This window comes from Mus pahari, chromosome 1 (genome assembly GCF_900095145.1).
Source record: "Mus pahari chromosome 1, PAHARI_EIJ_v1.1, whole genome shotgun sequence".
Lineage (NCBI taxonomy): Eukaryota > Metazoa > Chordata > Mammalia > Rodentia > Muridae > Mus > Mus pahari.
Window position 1 is genome coordinate 95,366,369 of NC_034590.1, and position 19,438 is coordinate 95,385,806.

Sequence of the window (19,438 nt, forward strand, 5' to 3'; positions counted from 1 at the left end):
CTGCACTGGCCGCCACTTCTGTTCTGAAGATGTTTGCAAACAGAAATGAATAACTTCATGCCGACAAACCAAAAGAAGAGAGCCCCCTCTCTCTTACACACATACACACACACACACACACACACACACACAAATACCACCATCAGAATAACAGGAACTAACAATCAGTGGTAATATCTCTCCATTCCCCCCAGTGAAAAGACATAAGCTAACAGAGTGGATACATAAACAGGATCCATCAGTCTGCTGCATACAAGAAACACAGCTCAGCAACAAAGATAGACACCCTGAGTAAAAGGCTAGAAAAAAGTTTTCCAAGCAAATGGATCCATGGAACAAGCTGGAGTAGGTATCCTAATATCTAATAAAATAGACTTACAACCAAAAGTAATCCAAAGAGATAGGGAAGGACACTTCGTACTCATCAAAGGACAAATCCACCAAGATGATGTCTCAATTCTGAACACTAGGTAGTCTCTGCCCAACTGCTGACCCTTGCTGGCCATATTGCCTCCTGGGGTCCTGAGGATGGCTCTCTGCTCTGCTTCACAGCCCAATGTTTCCCAAACTTAATGGGCACAGGTATCACCCAAAGCCACAATTATGTAGACTCTGAGAGTCCTAGATTATGCTTTTCTAACAGGCTCCATGGAGGCCAATATGGTAGGTTGTGAATCCCAGTTGAATCTCAGAACAACTGCTAAGCCTGGGTCTCCTGGCTTTCCCATAATGTAGGACCTGCAGGAGGGGAGCCATGACTCAAGACCTTGCCACAACTGTTTCTCTGCCCAACTAGTTAGTAGGAAGAAGCGGAGGAGTTCAGGAACTAGCCATTTCTTCCAGACGTTGCTTCCAGATGTTCCTCTCACGCCCCCGCCATCATTTCCTACCCTATGGACCACCCCTCTATGGACCCCCCCCCACTCTCTGTCATCCCTTCCAATGCTGGTGTGGATCCGCAGTGTCAATTGGAGCAGTTCGAGAGTGTTGTGATCTTCTGGGCATCAATCTCTAAATCCTGGGGACACACTCCTCCCAGGAACAACAATTTCAAAGGACCCCAACCTGGAGCGGTGCCCTGCAAGGAGCCCTGAGAAGTCCCATCAAAGCTTCCTCAAAGACAGAGCTGAGACTCAGAAGTTACAGATCCAGAAGACAGCCTCGAAGGACAGAAAACACATTGATTTTAAATGGTCAATTTAGAAAGGGATGAAGGATGGAATTAAAAGGAATACAAGAAATAAATGACCTGTAGATGGTAAATGAAGATTCCACAACATCCCACCAAAAGGGCAGTTGCAAGAGAAGGAGAGCATGATGGGTCTTAAAGATATTTTATTTTCGATTTTTTTCTCTTTCTTTTGCATGATGAGTCATTTGGAATATATTAGGAAAGAACAGTTTCCCCACCACGTTCAGTTCTGGCCTGGTCTTGAGGAGTACTTTATTTTGTCTCCATTTCTGCAAAGAGGCATGCAGACATCTTGTGAATGGCAAGGGTGGAAACACATGAAGTCTCCAGCATTAGTCCCCTCAGAATGCCAATCTTCCATGCCTCCTTCGAAGCATCCACAGGCTTCCTCCTATTGCAAGGCCCCATGGACAGCTTGAGACCTCCTGAGTCGTGGCAGGAGACCCTTCCACCATCCTGAGGACTGCGCCCATGGTGAAGGAGCGCAACCGGCTCCACAAGCCATGATGCCATGGTACGATCATTGCTCATGCTCAGATGCCCAGAGTGCAAGCAGATCAGAGACACCAGGGCTGGCAAAGAATGAGGCAGAATACAGGGCAAGGCTGGGAGGTTTCCATGATGCCCTGGGAACCAAGGAAGCCCCATCAGCACTCTGGATGGAGAGGAGGGGCCATTATCCTGGTCACATCAGAGCGTTGCTGAGTAACGGCCACTGGGAGTCAAAAAATGGAACAGGTGGGGGGATGGCCAGGTTCACCCAGGTAAGTATGAGGTGAGCAAGGGTGGAGGCGGGAAGAGTGGACTACAGCTATCCCCACTTATCTACCGGAGGTGCCCTGAGACCCCAATGGATCCTGAAGCCCAGGGCTGTGCCAAATCCTATACAATAGTCTGTTTTCCCTCCATAAACACCCATGAAAAACTTAATTCATAACTCGGGCACAGTGAGAGATCAACTTTAAGATCTGGTAATAATAACACATTAAAAACTTTTATTTTGAGACACAGTCTCATTATGTAGCCCAGGCTAACCTTGAACCCATAGTCTTCTTGCCTTCATCTCCCAGTGCTAAGATTATAGGTTTGTGCATAGCTAAAAATAAAAACACTTAGAACACCAAGAAATGAGAAATTTAAAACTTGGGTCAAATCTTTAATTCCAGCTCTCAGAAGGTAGAAGCAGATGGATCTCTGTGTGTTCAAGCTAGCCTGGTCTATATAGAGAGTTCCAAGCTAGCCAAGGGCTGCGTAGTGAAATGCTGTTGTGTACGTGGAGGGAGGGGCAATATTTAAAATTAATGATTTTTCTGGCTTCTGTAACTTCCCATGTTTCATGGGTCTCTGAAGTGCAGAGGTGGCACATGGGAAAGGGTGTCTGTGGTGCTTTAGTCATCAGAGAGTGGAACTATTTGAGAAGGACCAGAAGGATTACGGGCTGTGGCCTTGCTGGAGGAAGTGTGTCACTGGGGGTGGGATTTCTCAAGCCAGGCCCAGTGCCTTTGTCTGCTGCCTGTGGATCAGGATGTAGCTCTTGGATCCTGCTCCAGCACCATGCTCCTAGCCATGATAATAGGCTAAGCCTCTGAAACTGTAAGCCAGCCCCCAATTAAACACTTTCGTATAAGAGTTGCCTTGGTCATGCTGTCTCTTCACAGCAATAAACAGGGACTAAGGCAGAGGTCTAGTTTGGTTGTGATGAGAATTCACTGGTTTTGGTGTAAGAAGAGCTGTGCAACCAGGGGCCCTGTTTTCAACAGCTTGGACACCTACGAGAGAAACATGCAATTGGGACAGAGAAGCAAGTAAACTGGCCTGGGTTTGGAGGGCAAGCATGTGAGTGAGTTTAGCCATGCTGATGGGCAGTCACTTCTAGACGCTGAAATAGGAAGTGTAGCTGCATCAAGGAGTGGCCTTCTGAGATGTGGGTGTCCCCAGCCATGTGGTCACTGAGGGAAAAAGAGGAGGGCTCCCTGGCCTAAGGAAGCATGGGCACCCAGCAATACCAAGGAGAGGAAGGAGGGTAGGAAACAAAGAAGACAGTCATGTCCACGCTCTGAGTGATCTCTGTGGGTGGCTAGTTCTGCCTCAGTTACTGCACTTCTGTGTTTCAAAGAGTCCTATAGATATCCTGCAAGTGGAAAGGGCAGAAATCACCCCTGGAAAAACATCAGGAAGAGTAACAGGGGAACAGTTGACTGGGGTTGCCTGAAGCGGGAGCTACAGAACCAGGGCAGCAGATCTCGAAAGCCAGGACTGGGCAGTCATGTTAGAGTGTGTTGCACTCACTGCTGAGAGTGCCTTAGTGGGCTGAAGAGGGCCTGGGAGACAGATTGGCGTGGGTAGTGTCATGAGTGGGAAGTGAGGATGGGAGAGAGGCCTTCCACGCAGCCCGGTAGCAGGCAGAAGAAGGGATTGTGGTGCTGGGGTGAACTCAGAACACCCTTTGGGGCTGTTGAGATGCTTGGCCACTGAGCAGGCAGAGGTACCCTTCACCATGCAGGAATGACAATGTCCCACGTAGTCCTTGACATGCAGGGCAGCTTGCTTTGTGACCGTCTGGGAAACGCCGTGAGAGCTGGCTTCGGGGAGGGACTTTTGCAATGGTTTCTACTCCATGTGACACAGAGAAAGGAGACTCACTCAATATGCCACATTGAGAAGAGGAACTAACACAGAAAAATGGTGGCCCCAATCCCCAAACGACCATCTTTGAAGCCCTGGAAGGAGGTTTGGTTTAGATAGAGGATACGACGACGACGTGTCCATAGGTAAGCAGTCCCGGTCAAGGTGTTTTCTGTCTGTCCAGCCCTGTGTGGGCTCTGGTCTGGTCTGGTCTGGTCTACAAGGTGTTTGATAAGCCTTCAGCAACCTGTGAAATCTCTCCCTAGGAGACGAGCCGCTCCCTGGAAGCAGCAGGTTCAACGTGAGATTCCCAGGAAATTCCAATTCCTTGGGGCCCACTGTTTTAGTAGTCGGATAGATCAAAGGAGACACCCAGAGTCTCCCTTCAGAGTCTCTACTCTCCTGCTAGGATGCTTACAAGGATAGAGAACACCAGTTTGAGGTTTGAAGGATGCCCCTCTTCCTAAGGGGGTAGTATTATTCTCCCTGTGCAGAGGGAGATCTCAGAAGGCTAGCAGGGAGCAAGAGAGGGTGCTCCTACTAAATCTGCAGCTCCTGTCACCTTGTGACCATGCTGGGAGGTAGGACACACTCCCCAGCTGGACAACAGGACTCCCCAGAGGTGAAGCAACTTGGTGAGGGTACTCACACCCCCGGGGTTATTCTACTTGTTTTCTCGTATATGTATTCACACATGTATATGCTGTATATGTGTACGTATATGTATATGCATCTGTGTATAGATATTTGCAGTACTAATGATTAAACCTATGTCATTCATTCATTCATTCATTCATTTTTGAGATAGGGTCTCACTCTGTAGACCAGGCTGGCCTCAAACTTGCAGAGATCCACCTGCCTCTGCATCTCAAGCGCTGGAGCTAAAGCATCTGCTATCACATCCTCTTTTTTAAAATTTAAATTTATTTATTCTTTTTTTTTTTTTAAGTCAGAGTCTCACTAAGTTGCCCTTGAACGTACTCTGTAGGCCAGGCAGGCCTTGAACTTGCCATTCTCACTCTCACAATTTCTGCCACCAAGCACAGCTCGCAGACTCAACTCAAAGTCTGATTCCACAAGGACTCAGGGCTCAGTTGCAGGCAGAGAGCTAGAAGATGCGGCTGCCATGGGAAACCCTGGCTGACCTACTGTTAATTAACAACACTGGTGCTGCAGAGCCCTTGTGGATCCAGGGGCTGGGCCAGGCTGCAGAGCAAGAGCGAGCTCCTTCAGAGGGAAAGGCTGAGACACACAGCGAGCAGAGTGAGCTGCACACATCGAGCGGGCGGCAGGAGACCACCCGAGTGGGAGGAGTGTCCTCCCAAGCAGCTCTGGGCTCCTGGCTCCTCAGAGGCTGCCACACCCACAGGGAGGCAGGTTGCTTGGTCAGTGTGGCGGAGTTCTCTCCAGGGTCTGACCCAACAGGTCTCATTTTCTCTCACGTGCTGTTAAACCAGATCATTTAAGTATTCAAGAGAACCCCTGATCTGCAAACATGTGCCTACCTTCAGCAGCTCCCACCCACTCCCCAGGAGGCCAGTTACAACTCCCTCCTTGGGGACAGCTGGCAGCAAGACAGTGGGACTCTAGAATCCTAGAGGCTTCATAGACTTGGGACATACCACTCCCGGTTGCCAGTTTTCAGGGGCTGGGTCAGCCAACCTGGTGGTATGACCTGCCCTTTCCCATGAGAATGCTATGTGTTAACACATGTGCACATACATGTATGTACATGTACACACCCCACACACACAATGTTTCAAAGCCCCCAGCCACTCAGAACTTGCCTAACAGCCCCTCACACCTTTGAAGGACTCTTGTTGAGAAAATTCCAAAAGGACCTGGGTGAGAGTGGGGATGAGGTAGGGAAGGGACAGCCCAGGCCGATCTGCCCAACCGCTTCCCAGAGCAGCAGTGTGTTCCCAGACCCCAGGGGGATAGGTAGGGTGGGATGCAGACTCCTCTCTTGATGGTGGCAATGGGGGAATGGGAACCAACACTCTGCTGTGAGAGCCAGGGGCTCACACTTCCTGCCCTGCCTGCCTCTCACATGGAGGCTCCACCCCCCCCCCAGCCTCCTACTCTGTACCTGCCACACAATAGTCATCAAGGACCAATTGTAAATGCCATGGTAACTATGTGGCCTGGGATGGCACTAGCCAGCTGTGTGGCCTTGGACAAATCACAGCACCCCTCTGGGCCTCAACTTGGCCCAGAGTGTGAAGTAGGGACCACACTTTCATCCACACCAGCTAGAGATTCTGTGGGCATTAATAAGTCAGTCACACTTGGGGTGTTTAGGGGGTGTGGGTAGGGCTGAGCTGTTACACGATTAATAACCCATCTGAAGCACTGCCTCTATCCTGAGCAGGTGGTTTCCTTCCTCTCTCTCTCTCTCTCTCTCTCTCTCTCTCTCTCTCTGCCTTCGCATGCGGGGCCCTGAGCCCAATTCACCACAGGAGAACACAATGTCAGCATTTCCAGATGCCAAGGGATCTGGATTCACTTTATGTGCAGAAGACACAGGCCCAGAGTTGTTTGCTGCCTAGAGCCAAGTCACACAGCAGCGAAGAGCCAGGTCAGACCCCAACACCCTCTGCTTCCCAGTGGCTCTCCTGAGTGTCTCTCAGCTGCCCTGCAAAAGCCATGCAACAAAGCCACATGCTCCGGAGCTGCTTGTAGGCAAAGAGCAAGGGGGGGGGGGGAAGAAAATAGAACAGAGCAGCAGGGCTGAAACATTCTCCTCGGAGGGAAGGGAAATCAAATTTGATGAACCTCTGCATAATGTTAAGTTATGAATGTGCAAAGTGATGTTCCGCACGTATGCCGGGAAGCACTCACTCATCACGAGCCTGAGCCGTCCAGGGCTTCAGGAACTGGGACTTGATGAGAAGCTGTTGCCAGGGTGGGGTATGCACGGTCTGAGCTGCTGCCTTCGCAGTGCAGGGCAATTTCCCCAGTTGGATCACATGGAAGTATAACAGCGGTTGTAGGGTTAATGGGGCACGGGGGGGGGGGGGAGGGCTTCGGGCTCTTCACCACAGCTCTCAGTCCTGAGGGCTGCCCACCTCGGGTCCTAGCTACTGATGCTGAGCTGGGACAAGCTCTTGAGCATGCTGGGAATGAATAGCCTCCTCTCTGCCAGGACACTGTCTGCAGATAAGGACACTGGAGTGAAATGCCAGGCAAGAGGGAGGCAGCATCCAGGGCTCTCAAGGATCACCAGGTCGCCAGGAAAGTACCTCATGTGTTCGAACTCAGTTTCTGGCACAATCCTGGAGACCAGGTGACACTAACCCCAGCATTATGTATGCAAGGCACACATGCAGAAAAGTGATCAGGAAGAGGGGTGAACTGATGTGTACCCCAGAGGGAGTACCACAGATGCAAAACCCCGGAATAGGAATAGGGCAATCTTGGAGCACCTGTGGTGGAAGGGATGCGGTAGAGGAAAGACCAAGTCAGAGAAAGGTCTGGAATAATCATGCAGGAATCCATCCTCCACTCGATGTGGCTGGCATACATGGTCTGCCTCTAAAGAACTCTCAGGCCCAGTCTTCTTCCCTCTACTCCTCCACATACCCTGAGGGAGTGCTCCTGGGGCTGCTCAGCCACACCCACTGGGAGGACTGCATTTACCTCTTCCTCAGCCCCAACAACTCCCTACACCCAAGGACAGGGTACAGGGTGTAAACGCAGGATAGGAGAAAGGGGACAGGGAAGGAGGGAAGGATCAGGAAAGGTGTGCTCATGGCAGGCTCCCACTCAGGGCTTAGCTTCCACGGAGAGCAAGCTCAGTGTAGTTACTCTTCTGAGTAGGAAGCCTGGGCCTTCTTCCACTACTGCTGACAGCATCCAGCATCCTGGACATTCTAGAAAGCACCATGCCTTTGAGAAGGCTGACTCTTGAATCAGAGCCCCCCCACATCTGCAGTAAGGGCCCCTGACACCCCCACATACACTGTGAACACTGGGCAGATATGCTCATAGTTTCAGGGTGCCTATGTGGACACAAGCAGATCCCTGAGTTTGATGCTGAGTCTGCTTCTTCCTGTCAAGTGCCCTGATTCTTGGGGAATAGGCTCGGAGTCTGTCCTGCACAGACTTGAGCCCATCTCCTCCTTACTGTGCAGTTTTAAATAAGGATCTTCACATCTCTGAGACTCATCTTCCTCATCTATCAAAGGAAGCTAGCGGTGCCCAGTATGATATTCATGCATGCTGTTAGGTGCCCAGACACAGGACCCAACACAGCTATATGAGACAGCCATAGCTGGATGGATGTCTGGGATTCCACTCAATGGAAAGTGATGTGGGCTGTGGTGAAGCTCACTGGGAGAATAGTATTAGCATACACGCAACCTTGGGTTCCATTCCTGGCACTGGGAGGAAACAGAAGCACCCAGGGGAAACACTGAGAGTGGAGACCCCAGACCCATATCAGCAATTCTTGGACTCCTACAGACTCCTACATTCCACTCAGGCAGGATGGTCTCTGTATGGGCAGGATTCAAGGCACCTCTGTCCCAGCTTCTGCTGTCATCAGGTACCCCCAGCCTAGGAGGTAGACAGAGTTCTGAGGGAAGCACTGGCCCTGACTGGGCAAGGTCACTTCCTGAGCATGCAGTAGTAAGAACAGCACCTCCCATGGCCCAGGAGAGATTCCAGCAGCCAAAGCTGGGCAGGGTGTCATTAGATTATAGCCAGCCTACAGGAATGACTCTGGATGGAGCTAGGAAATAAGAGGAAAGAACAAGGTGGGCTCAGAACCACTGAACTGAGGCTGGACAGGAGAGGACCAATTCATCCTCTACCCATCTGCCTGCCTATCCTGCCATGTACTCCTCCCCCCATGAATCAATCCATCTGATTCATCTACCCACTTGCCTTTCTACTTACCCACCTATCTACCTACCCATCCACCCACCCAATCACTTACTAATCCAATCAATCAATTATTCATATTCATCCAATGACTTACCTATCCATCTATCCATTCTCCCATTCATCTGTGTATCTCTGTAACCCTTACCTATATATCCATTCATTTACTCATCTGCCAACTTCCTTATCTACCTACCCATTCATGTATCTCATATACTCATCCATCTATCCATCTGCTATCCAGTCATCCAATCATTTACCTACTTATCCATATCTAACCTTTCAACTGCCCGTCTATACACCAAAGCACTTACTTACCATCCATCCGTCCATCTACCCACACACCCATCCATCCATCCATCCATCCATCCATCCATCCAGCCAGCCAGCCAGCCATCTACCCACCCATTCACCAATCCATCCATTCATCCATCCACCCACCCACCAATTCATCTATCCACCCATCCACCTATCCATCCATCCATCCATCCATCCATCCATCCATCCATCCATCCATCCATCCATCCATCCACTGGTCTATCAATGTACCCACTTATCTATCTAGCCACCCATGAACTATTTCCACCTACACTGTTCCCAGATCACTTTACTTCTGAAGACACGGGTAATTTAGGTGTTGTCCTTGACCTTGAGAAGTCACCAACTTCTGGTGACCATCACCAATCCTACTGCTGGATTCCTTCTCACAGCACCTTTCAGCCTCCTTCTGATTACAGTTGAAGTAGCCTGGGGATGAATGGCTACCACTCACATGTTCCCCTTTGAGATTTCCATAATCGGGTCATATAAGTCCTGAGCAATCTTATGCCCACAAAACATTTGATGTCCCAGAAATCCAAAAGTCCATATTCTATCTTACCCAGCTTCCCACCTCCAAGATCACCTTAATCAGACCATTTGTTTGTCTTGAATAAGATCTTTGGATTACTGAGGTTAGGCCTTGGGCTTTAAACTCCTAGTACTTGCCAGAGGGGACCATGTGTGCACTGACCTCTCCTGGAAGTATTTGATGGCCTCGGGGTCTATGAATGTCGGCTCCTCCCGGTATCCTTGCTCAAAGACCTTGCGCTTATGCCGGAACTCAATGACTGTCTTGGTATAGGAGTTGAGCGTAGTGACAGACGCCGCCATGCAGCAGGTAAATGAACCCCAGGCCAAGCTGTCAAGAGACCAAGAGAGAGAGAGAGAGAGAGAGAGAGAGAGAGAGAGAGATGCCACAGTGAGTGTGGGCATGGACAAGGAGCCTCATCCATGCACTATTTGTCTACTTAGCATAGCTACAAGCCCTAAGACTTGGTTCCCACTCCATGTTGATCTGGAAGAATGACAGTGGTCTTCACATTGTGACAAAGACACATCTATTTAGCCATTACTGTGAGAGAGAATCAGCAACAGTTATCCAGGATGCAGTGATGACAACACTGGTCCTGGGAAGATGAAGTCCTGGCCAGAGGATGTCCTGGGATAAGAGAACAGTACATGCAAAGCTAAGGAAGCATGTGGTAGCAAGTCCATGAGCACACAGTGGGAGGCAGGGATGCTAGAGTGGGGATGCCTAAAGATGCTGAAGTTGACTCTGGAGGAGGCAGGCATGTTGAGCATGAGGGTTACAGTTACCTTTGCTCCCATATACCCCTGGGAAATAACTTTGACCTCTGTGCTTTGTGCTCCTCACATCCAGTCTTGTGAATGGAATTAAGGCAGATGGTTCTTGAATATACCAGCCAGCCTAGGTCCAGCATGTTTAGGCACTCAGGAAAGGTTTGCTGTCATTACTGCCACTACCTGGAAAGGTGTTCTTACTCCTGCTTCTTTGTGATTCAGGATATAGGCACTCCCACTGGGAGATGAAGTTCTGATGTTCCTCTTGGCTGTCAACCCACTGTCTCTCTGCTTGTATCTCCTGTAGCTGAACTACTTGGCTACCCTACCTGATAAATGCACTGAACTTACCCCCAAACCAGACTCAGTTCTAGAAATGGCCCGATTCTTCTGATCTGGACTGTACACTCACACTTAGTGCCAGGAGTGGGGAGCCCACCTGGCTCCAGTCCCACTGGCCTGATTTTCTCCAGGCAGATGAATCCCTTCTGATCTCAGTTTATGCGCTCATGTCTGCTCTGCCAGCACCACAGTACCTGAGAGTTCCAGGCCATCACCTGCCAACAGCTCACCTGGAGGTCTCTGAATGTCATCATCCCTAACCCCTGCTTCAGGGCAGCTCTGCCTCCCTCTTGACGACAGCCTGAGTGAACTCCAGAAGGAGAGGAAAGGAAAGGTCTGTGGATTCAGCCTTTCTCAAACAGATCTTCAATAATCACCTATTTCCGGCCATGCCTAGACCACTAATAGGTTCCTCACATCTGTTGGAGCTAATTTAGATTTTCTATGAGCCTGGAGTGTCTATAATAGACATTTTAAAGGTGTCAGCCTCTCTAAGGATTTCCAGACCCATTAAAATGTGCAATGTGTCACACACACACACACACACACACACACACACACACACGGTGGGGGGTGGGGAATGACTGCACCAGGGCTGTAGCCAAAGCTGGTCTAATCAAGTGCTCTCTCCTGAGCAATGGAGCTAAGATTCGAGCTAAGTCAGGGATGCCTCCTGACGAAGGCTCACCACCTGAAGTAGGAGAATGAAGAAGTGAGCTTGTTTGGAGAATTCTGCTGTGTTAGTTTAACCTGCCCAGTATCCATTCCTGCCTCTGGTAATGCTACTTCCATCCTCTCAGGGCCATAGCTTGTGGGGACCTGGCCTGCCTTTAGCCTCTGGGGTGAGCACCTGACTAGGCCCGGGCAATCCAAGTGCTGCTTCCTGGTACCTCAACCTTTAGGGATGGACCTATGGTCTAGGTCTGGACATGGAGACACCATCTCAAAAGCTGTAGAGAAGAAGAGCCCGTATCTCTCCTCGGTTACTGAGCTGGGGAGCTGTTTCTCTGTACCTGCTGGAGACAGTCTTGTCACTTCACAACCTGAGACTTAAGCTGGCCCAGGAGAAAGCAGGGGCAGTAAGAAGCTGCCTCCGTTGTCCCTGTCCCTCTTGGGAACCCAGATCCTTTTCTTTGGAAGCTTTTCCTCATCAGCCATTTCATATGGGTTTTCTGACACAGGTGACAAAAATCCTTGTTTACTTATCTATATAAACACCTTCTTTCACATAAATTAGTTTTAGGGTGAATTTTTAGTTCTTACAGTCAGAAATATTAACTTTAATAAACCTTCACTCACACTCTGTATGGTCCCAACCAGAGGCTGAAACAGAAAGTCTGCAGGCAGAGAGCCAAGCCAAGCACAGGATGGAAAGGACGAAGCCTATCGTTAGCCCCGAGCATAAGCATTGTCCTGCCTAGTCTCTGTCAACCAGACAACAGTTAAGAGCTATCTAAGAAGAAGGAACCGCACTTGAGAAAATGCCTCTATAAGATTGTCACCCTAAGCCTGTGGGTGCATTTTCTTAATTATTGATGGGTGTAAAAGAAAGCAGGCTGAGCAATGCATACGGAGTGAGCCAGTGAGCAGCACTCCTCCATGGCTTCTTCTTTAGTTCCTGCCTCCAGTTCCAGTCCTGCTTGTGTTCCTGTCCTGGCTTCTCTTAGTGATACCTGGAAGTATAAGATGAAATCAGCTCTTTCCTCCCAGTTTGCTCTTGGCTATAGTGTTTCATCACAGCAATTGAAGCTTAACTAAGGCAGGGAGGATCCAAACTTACAGGGATGGAGCCTAACCTATAGAGAAAGAGCCCAGGCTGTAGGGATGGATCCCAGGCTGTAGGGATGGAGTCAAGGCTGTAGGGATGGATCCCAGGCTGTAAGAATGGAGTCAAGGCTGAAGGGATGGAGCTAGGGTGTAAGGATAGAGCTTAGGCTATAGAGAGGGAACAGAGGTTCCAGGGATAGAGCGGAGGCAGACAGAAATTGCCAAGCAGACACAAAGGCAGCTGACCTGTAGGTCATGTCCACACGCCATCTGCTGTTCGTATAGGACATTCATTCAAAGGGAATGTGCCCTGAGCTAGCCCAGTGTTGCACATTCCAGCCACCACCCTCCTACCCTCTTTGTTCTTAAAACACCAAAGCCCCTGTCCCACCCAGTCCTCCCTCCTGTCCAAGATTTCCCCAGGCCTCCAGCCCAGCTGTGTACTTCTCACCTCCAGAGTCACCTCCTCAGTCCCCACTCTCACCATCTCCACTAAGCCTCAGTCCTCACCACACCCTATAATCTTCTTGGAATCTTTTCTCCCCTTTAATAATTCTTTGATTTTAAATTAATTTAAAAAATTGGGATACTTATAGATACAAATGAAGCTATTATACACATAGAGAGATGGGAGGAGTCGTACCATCTTTAGCCAGTTTCTGGCAATTACAACACATTACAAAATGAGTTCAATTATGGTGCAGTATCAGGAACAAGGTTCTCACTACTCATAATCAAACTACAGTGCACAGTGGATCTCTCCTCTTGCCATTTTATAGCCACATCCACTTCTTTCCTGACCTCCTCTGGACCTTGGCAGCCACTAATCTGTTCTTCTAGAATCTTGACATTTCCAGCATTTGATATAGGTGGAATCATACAACCTGCATGCCCCAGCTGGCTGTTTTCACTTAGCGGTTCTCTGGAGAGTGACTCAAATTGTATCCATCAATAGTTTTCTTCTTTGGTGCTGAGATGTGTGTGTCTCCACAGCCCACTAACATTCGATTGGGTTAGGATGTTATTTTAGCTGGTCTAAGAGACACACAGGCCTAGCTCATCGTGTCATTAAATGCATTTCCTAATGGCTAAAGGTGTTGAACTTTTCGTCTGCGAGTTTGCACGTTCTGTATCCCTGCTCCAGAGCTCACTTATTAATGGGGGTTTCGTTGTTCTTGCTGTCCTCATAGTTTTCAGAGTTCACTTCCTTAGATGTACTGGGTGGATTACTTCCTGTCATGTGGCTGTGGTAAGACACCATGACCAAAGGCAGCTTAAGGAAGAGCTTATTCGGGCTTTGGTTCCAGGGGGTTGGGTGTCATGGTGGAGTGAAGGCGTGGCAGCAAGCAGCAGGTCTAGGAGGCTGAGAGCTCACACCCTCAACCATAAGCACAGAGCAGAGAGAGGACCTGGAAGTGGGGTGGAGATAACTAACCTCAAAGCCAGTGATGGAGCCTCTAGCAAGGCTGTACCGCATAAGCCCCAAACAGCGCCACCACCTGGGGACCAAGTGTTCAAGTTACCCAAGCCTATAGGGGGGCATCTCTCTTTCAAAACACCATGTCAGATGCTAGTAGCCCTTTGTCAGATATGTGGATTAAAGACACTCATAGTTAGAGCATGTCTTGCCAGCCTCTTAATAGGCTGACTGATTGATTGATTTTTTTTTTCCTTTTATGCTTCTGAAGTGAAATCTAAGAAAACGTCTGCTAAGCCTTCATTCCCAAAGGCTTTCCTCCTATATTTTTCTAAAACTTTTTCTAATGTTACATCTTATGGTTTGGCCTGTGACCTGTTTTAATGCAGAATTTAAATGAATGTTGGTTTTCTATTATGAGTGTCCAATATCTCCAGCACCATTTGTGGAGAACATTGCTCTCATTCCACTGAACTGACTATCTCATTTGTCAAAAATAGCGGCAATTGTCAAAAAGCGGGCATTTGTTTGAATCTGCTCTTGGATCCCTGTGTTCTGTCCCATTGATGGATGTGTCTACCTCCCCACACACCCAGAGACACACACACACACACATGCACACACACACACACACACACACACACTAATATCAGTCTGGGTTACTGTAGCTCTAATAGGTCTTGAAATTGGGTAGACTGAGTCACCCCACTTTCTCCTTTAAACATTTGTTTTAGCTCTTCTGTTTCTTTCGAATGTCCATCTGCATTTTGAAATATCCTGTGTATTTGTATAAGTCTTGTTGAATTTTTGATGAGAATCATATTTAACCTATGTTCTACTTTGAGAATTGCTATGGACCTCATGTCGAGTGTTTTGATCCATGAACATGGTCTACTATCAAGACCAGTGATTTCTTTCATTGGAGTTTTTCAGTTATTAGCATATGAGTGCTAGAAGTGCTTTATTAGTCTAAAGCCTATGCATTTAATTTTCTAGTAGAAATATAATTATATTTTAAGTTTTTGTCCAAAATTTCATTGTAAGCTTATAGAAATAAAACCGACTCTGTTTTCCTCTTATGGCTGTGCTGAACTCACTGTAAAACGTTTGGCACGTTCCTTGGGTATTTCTGCACAATCATTATCTGTACATGGTTGTGGTTTGTTCCTTCCTTCCTGATCTGTATGGTGTTTATTGCCTTTTATACCTAGTTGTGCTAGCCAGGACTTCCAGTGGTGTTCTCAGTATCACAGAGATGTCCTTCAACATTATTTCAATGCTATCTACAGACATTTATCAGCACTTGTTATCAAGCTGAATTCCCATTCATCTTTATTTTCCAGGAGAATTATTTATAACATGAGCTAGCCCAGGTGCTTGTTGATATAATCATGTGACATTTCTTTTTTTTTTTTTTTTTTTGGCTTCTGATGTGGTTGATGGCACTGAGTGGGTTTCAAGTCTTCATCGCTGGGTAACTTTCTTCAGCGTGGCTTACACTTATCATAGATTCTGGACTCCTTTCTGCCATTCTTTGGTGAAGGATTTTTGAAACTAAAGTCGAGATAACTATTAGTCTAACTTTCTCTCTCTCTCTCTCTCTCTCTCTCTCTCTCTCTCTCTCTCTCTCTCTCTCCCTCCCTGTCTGGTTTTAGTATCAGAATAACAGTAACCTCATAAAATAAGTTGCTAAATGTTCTCTCATCTTCTATTATCTGACAGATAATAGGTATTAATNGTGGGTTTCAAGTCTTCATCGCTGGGTAACTTTCTTCAGCGTGGCTTACACTTATCATAGATTCTGGACTCCTTTCTGCCATTCTTTGGTGAAGGCCTTGACCCTCCATTACCAAGAAATCAACTGTAGAAACTTTCTCTCTCTCTCTCTCTCTCTCTCTCTCTCCCTCCCTCCCTCCCCCCCCCACTGTCGTTGTCTGGTTTTAGTATCAGAATAACAGTAACCTCATAAAATAAGTTGCTAAATGTTCTCTCATCTTCTATTATCTGACAGATAATAGGTATTAATTCTTATTTAAATATTTGGCAAGATGTCCCAGCAAGATCATGTGGGCTTGGAGATTTCTTTTTGAACATTTAAAAACTATTATTTCAGTGTTCTTAGTAGTTACTGGAATATTCAAGCGATTGATTTCCTGCTGGGTGAGAAGTACCCATCTGTGCTTTCAGAAGAACTGCTCTGCTCCGTTCCATCCAATTGTCAAGTGCACGAGTCCCGAGCCATTTATAATATGTCCTTGCTATGCTTTTGATGTCCTCAGGGTCTGTCACGGCCGGCCGTACCTCATTTTAGTTTTGAAAAAGCTAGGGTCTGTCAATTTTATTTGTCATGTTTTTTAAAAAGCAGATTTTTTGCTTCATTGATTTTTCTCTGGTTCTTTTTTTGTCACTGTTGCTCATTTTCAATTTTGCTGATTTCTGCTCTTATCTTTCTTTTGTTTATCTTTGGAGGTATTTTAAACCTTTTTTTTTTTTCTACCATCTTGGAGTGCAAACTTTCATGACTGGTTTAAAACATTTTCCCTCCTTTTAAAAAGATGTGTTCATTTGTTCATTCTTGTGTGTGCCTGTGTGCACATGTGTATATAACTGCATGCACACATGTGTGCAGTGGCTCATGTATGTGAGTGTGTAGATAGAGGACAGAAGGCATCAAGTATCCCCCTCTTTGCCTGTTCCTTTGAGACAGGGTCTCTCCCTAAACATGTGGCTTGTATTTTCATGGCTAGGTTGGAAGCCTCAGTGATCTTACTATCTCTGCACCCTTAGCCACTGAGCTGCCGCTCCCGTCAGTCTTTCTCTCTTTGATAAGGAATCATCTAATCATCCAGGGTTGTTCTTTCCCCTCTTGGTGCTACGTTAGCTCCACAGATTTCTGAGTTGTATTTTAGCTTTTTTCATTTAACGTATTTTATAGTTTTCCTTGAGGCCCCTTTTGTGGCTCAGGCACTGTTGAGAAGTTTGTTCTTTAGTTTGCAGCTGTTTCCTGATTTGCCTCCATCTTTGTTTGGTTTCACTGTGGCCAGAAGATATACTTTATATGGCTTCCTTTTATTTCTATTATTTTTTAACACATGAGTCTGCCTCCCCAGATTCTGGGATTACGGGGATGAGCCATTGTAGCCTGACTCATTTTGGACATTTCTACAGAGATCCTGGGTCTTGTTTAACCCTTCTGCTTCAGCTGGCTTCCTTTGACCACATTCTGGCAAGCAAAATGAGAGCCCCATCTGATAACTAGAAAGCAAGCATAAGAATCCAAGTTCCCCAGTAGGCACCACTCAAGGTGGTAAAGATTCCTGAGTTTCTCTGGGCAGACACTGGCCTTCTGGCTTCCCAGCATACCTCTACGGACACATCCTGGCAGAGATGAGCATATGTCATCCTGTTCCTCACTGCCTTTCATGACTCTGTGGAGAAGGTGGTTTCATCCCCATTGGCTAAGCTGGCAAAATCTCTGGCTCCCCACTGGTGCCTCTGAGGGGGGTGCATGGGGTATTTGTTATATCTGGAAGAGTCCCAACTTCCTGTATCCCATATGGTCTTCACTGTACTGAGTGGGAGGGATCGCTACTGATCTAGATGTGGGGCTCCCCATTCTGGTACCACACAGCAAATGGAGAAGCTGGGGGCCTCACTGTGGCCTCAGCTCCATCTGTGCTGCCGAGGGTGGGGAACCACAGGGATTTCCCGGAACAGGGAAATTTTGCCTTAAAGTTTTAATTTCTACTAACAGCGGATGAGGTAGTGTCAGTGTCAACCTGACGAGTTCTGGAATCACCTAGAAAACAAGTATCTCTGTACACCCGTGAGGCACTGTTCAGTTTCTGGGTGTGCCTGTGAGGAACTATGCTGATTAAATCACTTGAGGGGGGAAGACTCAGACTGAAAGTGGTGGCACCATTCCCTAGGCTTGAGTCCTGGTGGCACCATTCCCAAGGTTTCAGTCCTGGTGGCACCATTCCCTAGGCTTCAGTCCTGGACAGCATGGAACAGAGAGTGGACTGAGCGAGCATTCTCTTCTTCCTGACTGTGAGCATGATGTGATCAGTTGTTTTCAACACCTGCTACCTCAGTGTCCCAGGATGGACCAGGCATCTGAGCTGTGAGCTGAAATAAACCCTTTTCCCTTGAGTTCTTTTTGCTTATCATGGTGACAGAAATGACCAGGACTATGAGCCTTCCTGATCCTTGGCTGTCATTCTGTCTGTGTGTTCAGACATGTCTGTGTCGTCCATGCCGTCAGCTCCAACTCTAGGATGGGAACATCCAGTTTCCTGGCTTCTCTCCAACTTCCAGAATCATCCAACTCTGTTTACAATGGCCCCACCCAAGAACTTAGCCATGTAGGGTTCATGCCGTGGGAGACGTGTCCACCCTGACTTCCTAGCCGAGGCAGCCCTGCGTTGTTTGTGGTGACTCCTCCCCTCAGAGACCCAAGTACTTCACTTGGTTCACTGCTATGCCATGGCACCTAGAGCAGGGCTTGGCACACCTCAGGTACTCAATAAACAACTGTGGAATGAAGAAGCAAATGAGTTCACACAGAGGAAAGGAAAACAGATTAAAAGCAGATAATAAACACACTGTCTCCCTGGCGGCATCCCACCAACTCTTATCTTGCTGTCTTTCTCCCACAGACACCCAGTTGCCTGCACAGGGCACAGCTTGGAGCCTCTGGGGCTGGAAACTTCTGGTGTCTGCTGTTCATACTACTGAGCTGCTGCAGGGAAGTATGGGGGTGGCTGGCCTGGTTTCACAGCTAAGAGCACAGTGGACACTTGGGGACAAGAGTGAAGGTGGTGTGACAGGAGAGTGTGGCTATCCACACTCCTTTATCCCCAGGAGTCGCAGAGGCAATGCAGAGGTGCAGAGGCTTGCTGGAGAGCAGATTTGGAGGCACTGGTCTGCCATCGAGGCCCCACAGAGAGGGTAGATAATAACGAAGCACTGGGGAAGGCCTCTCACAGACACCTTTAGACTGAGGACACAGGATCACTGTTAGGGACAGGGCACTACCCCAAGCCACCCTCTGAGCCCAAGAGCATTAGGAGCAAAATGATCACAGGCTCTGGGGGTCTCCAAGGTATGACCATCAGGACACCTGTGGGTCACAGCCCTTTTGCTGCCTTCATCTTACAGAAAAGAAGGCCAGAGTTTCTGCTGACCGCACAGCCTCTGGGCAGGACACCAGTCAACCCAGCAAAATCTCCACAGTGGTCTGGGATCCTCAGGAAATCCTCAAGTGCTGAAATAGAGGAGCCTGCTCTGGACCAGACTGCAGAATGGGTGTCCAGTGGTCCTCAACAAGAAAGCAGCCCATGGGTCCCAGCTCCCATAGGGTCAGGGAGATGGCAAAGGGAGGAAGGGCAGCAGGAAGGCTCCCTTAGTCCACAGGACAAGGGGCTCAGCGTAGAGGGTCACTCCTGGCCAGGCCAGGAGACAAACTTTCCAGGGACCCAGCTCACTCTTTTCCTGGGTGGCCTGGGCTGAAGTATTTAGCCTCTCTGGGCCTTTCAGGGGTGTGTGTGTGTGTGTGTGTGTGTGTGTGTGTGTGTGTGTGTGTGTGT

General features: G+C 48.1%; 1 protein-coding gene across 4 annotated transcripts in view; it reads right to left on the reverse strand.

The window, feature by feature from the left end:
• The window catches only part of Gsg1l (GSG1 like), a 197,369-nt gene that overhangs the window by 15,528 nt on the left and 162,403 nt on the right, over positions 1 to 19,438 (reverse strand). For 3 of the 4 annotated variants that reach the window (XM_021209511.1, XM_021209532.2, XM_029532870.1), the window contains one exon: positions 9,714 to 9,881. The exons of the other annotated variant lie outside the window; for it this stretch is intronic. In XM_021209511.1, the coding sequence (XP_021065170.1) occupies positions 9,714 to 9,881 (168 nt within the window). The remainder of the gene's footprint in view (positions 1 to 9,713; positions 9,882 to 19,438) is intronic. 4 annotated transcript variants of the gene reach the window in all.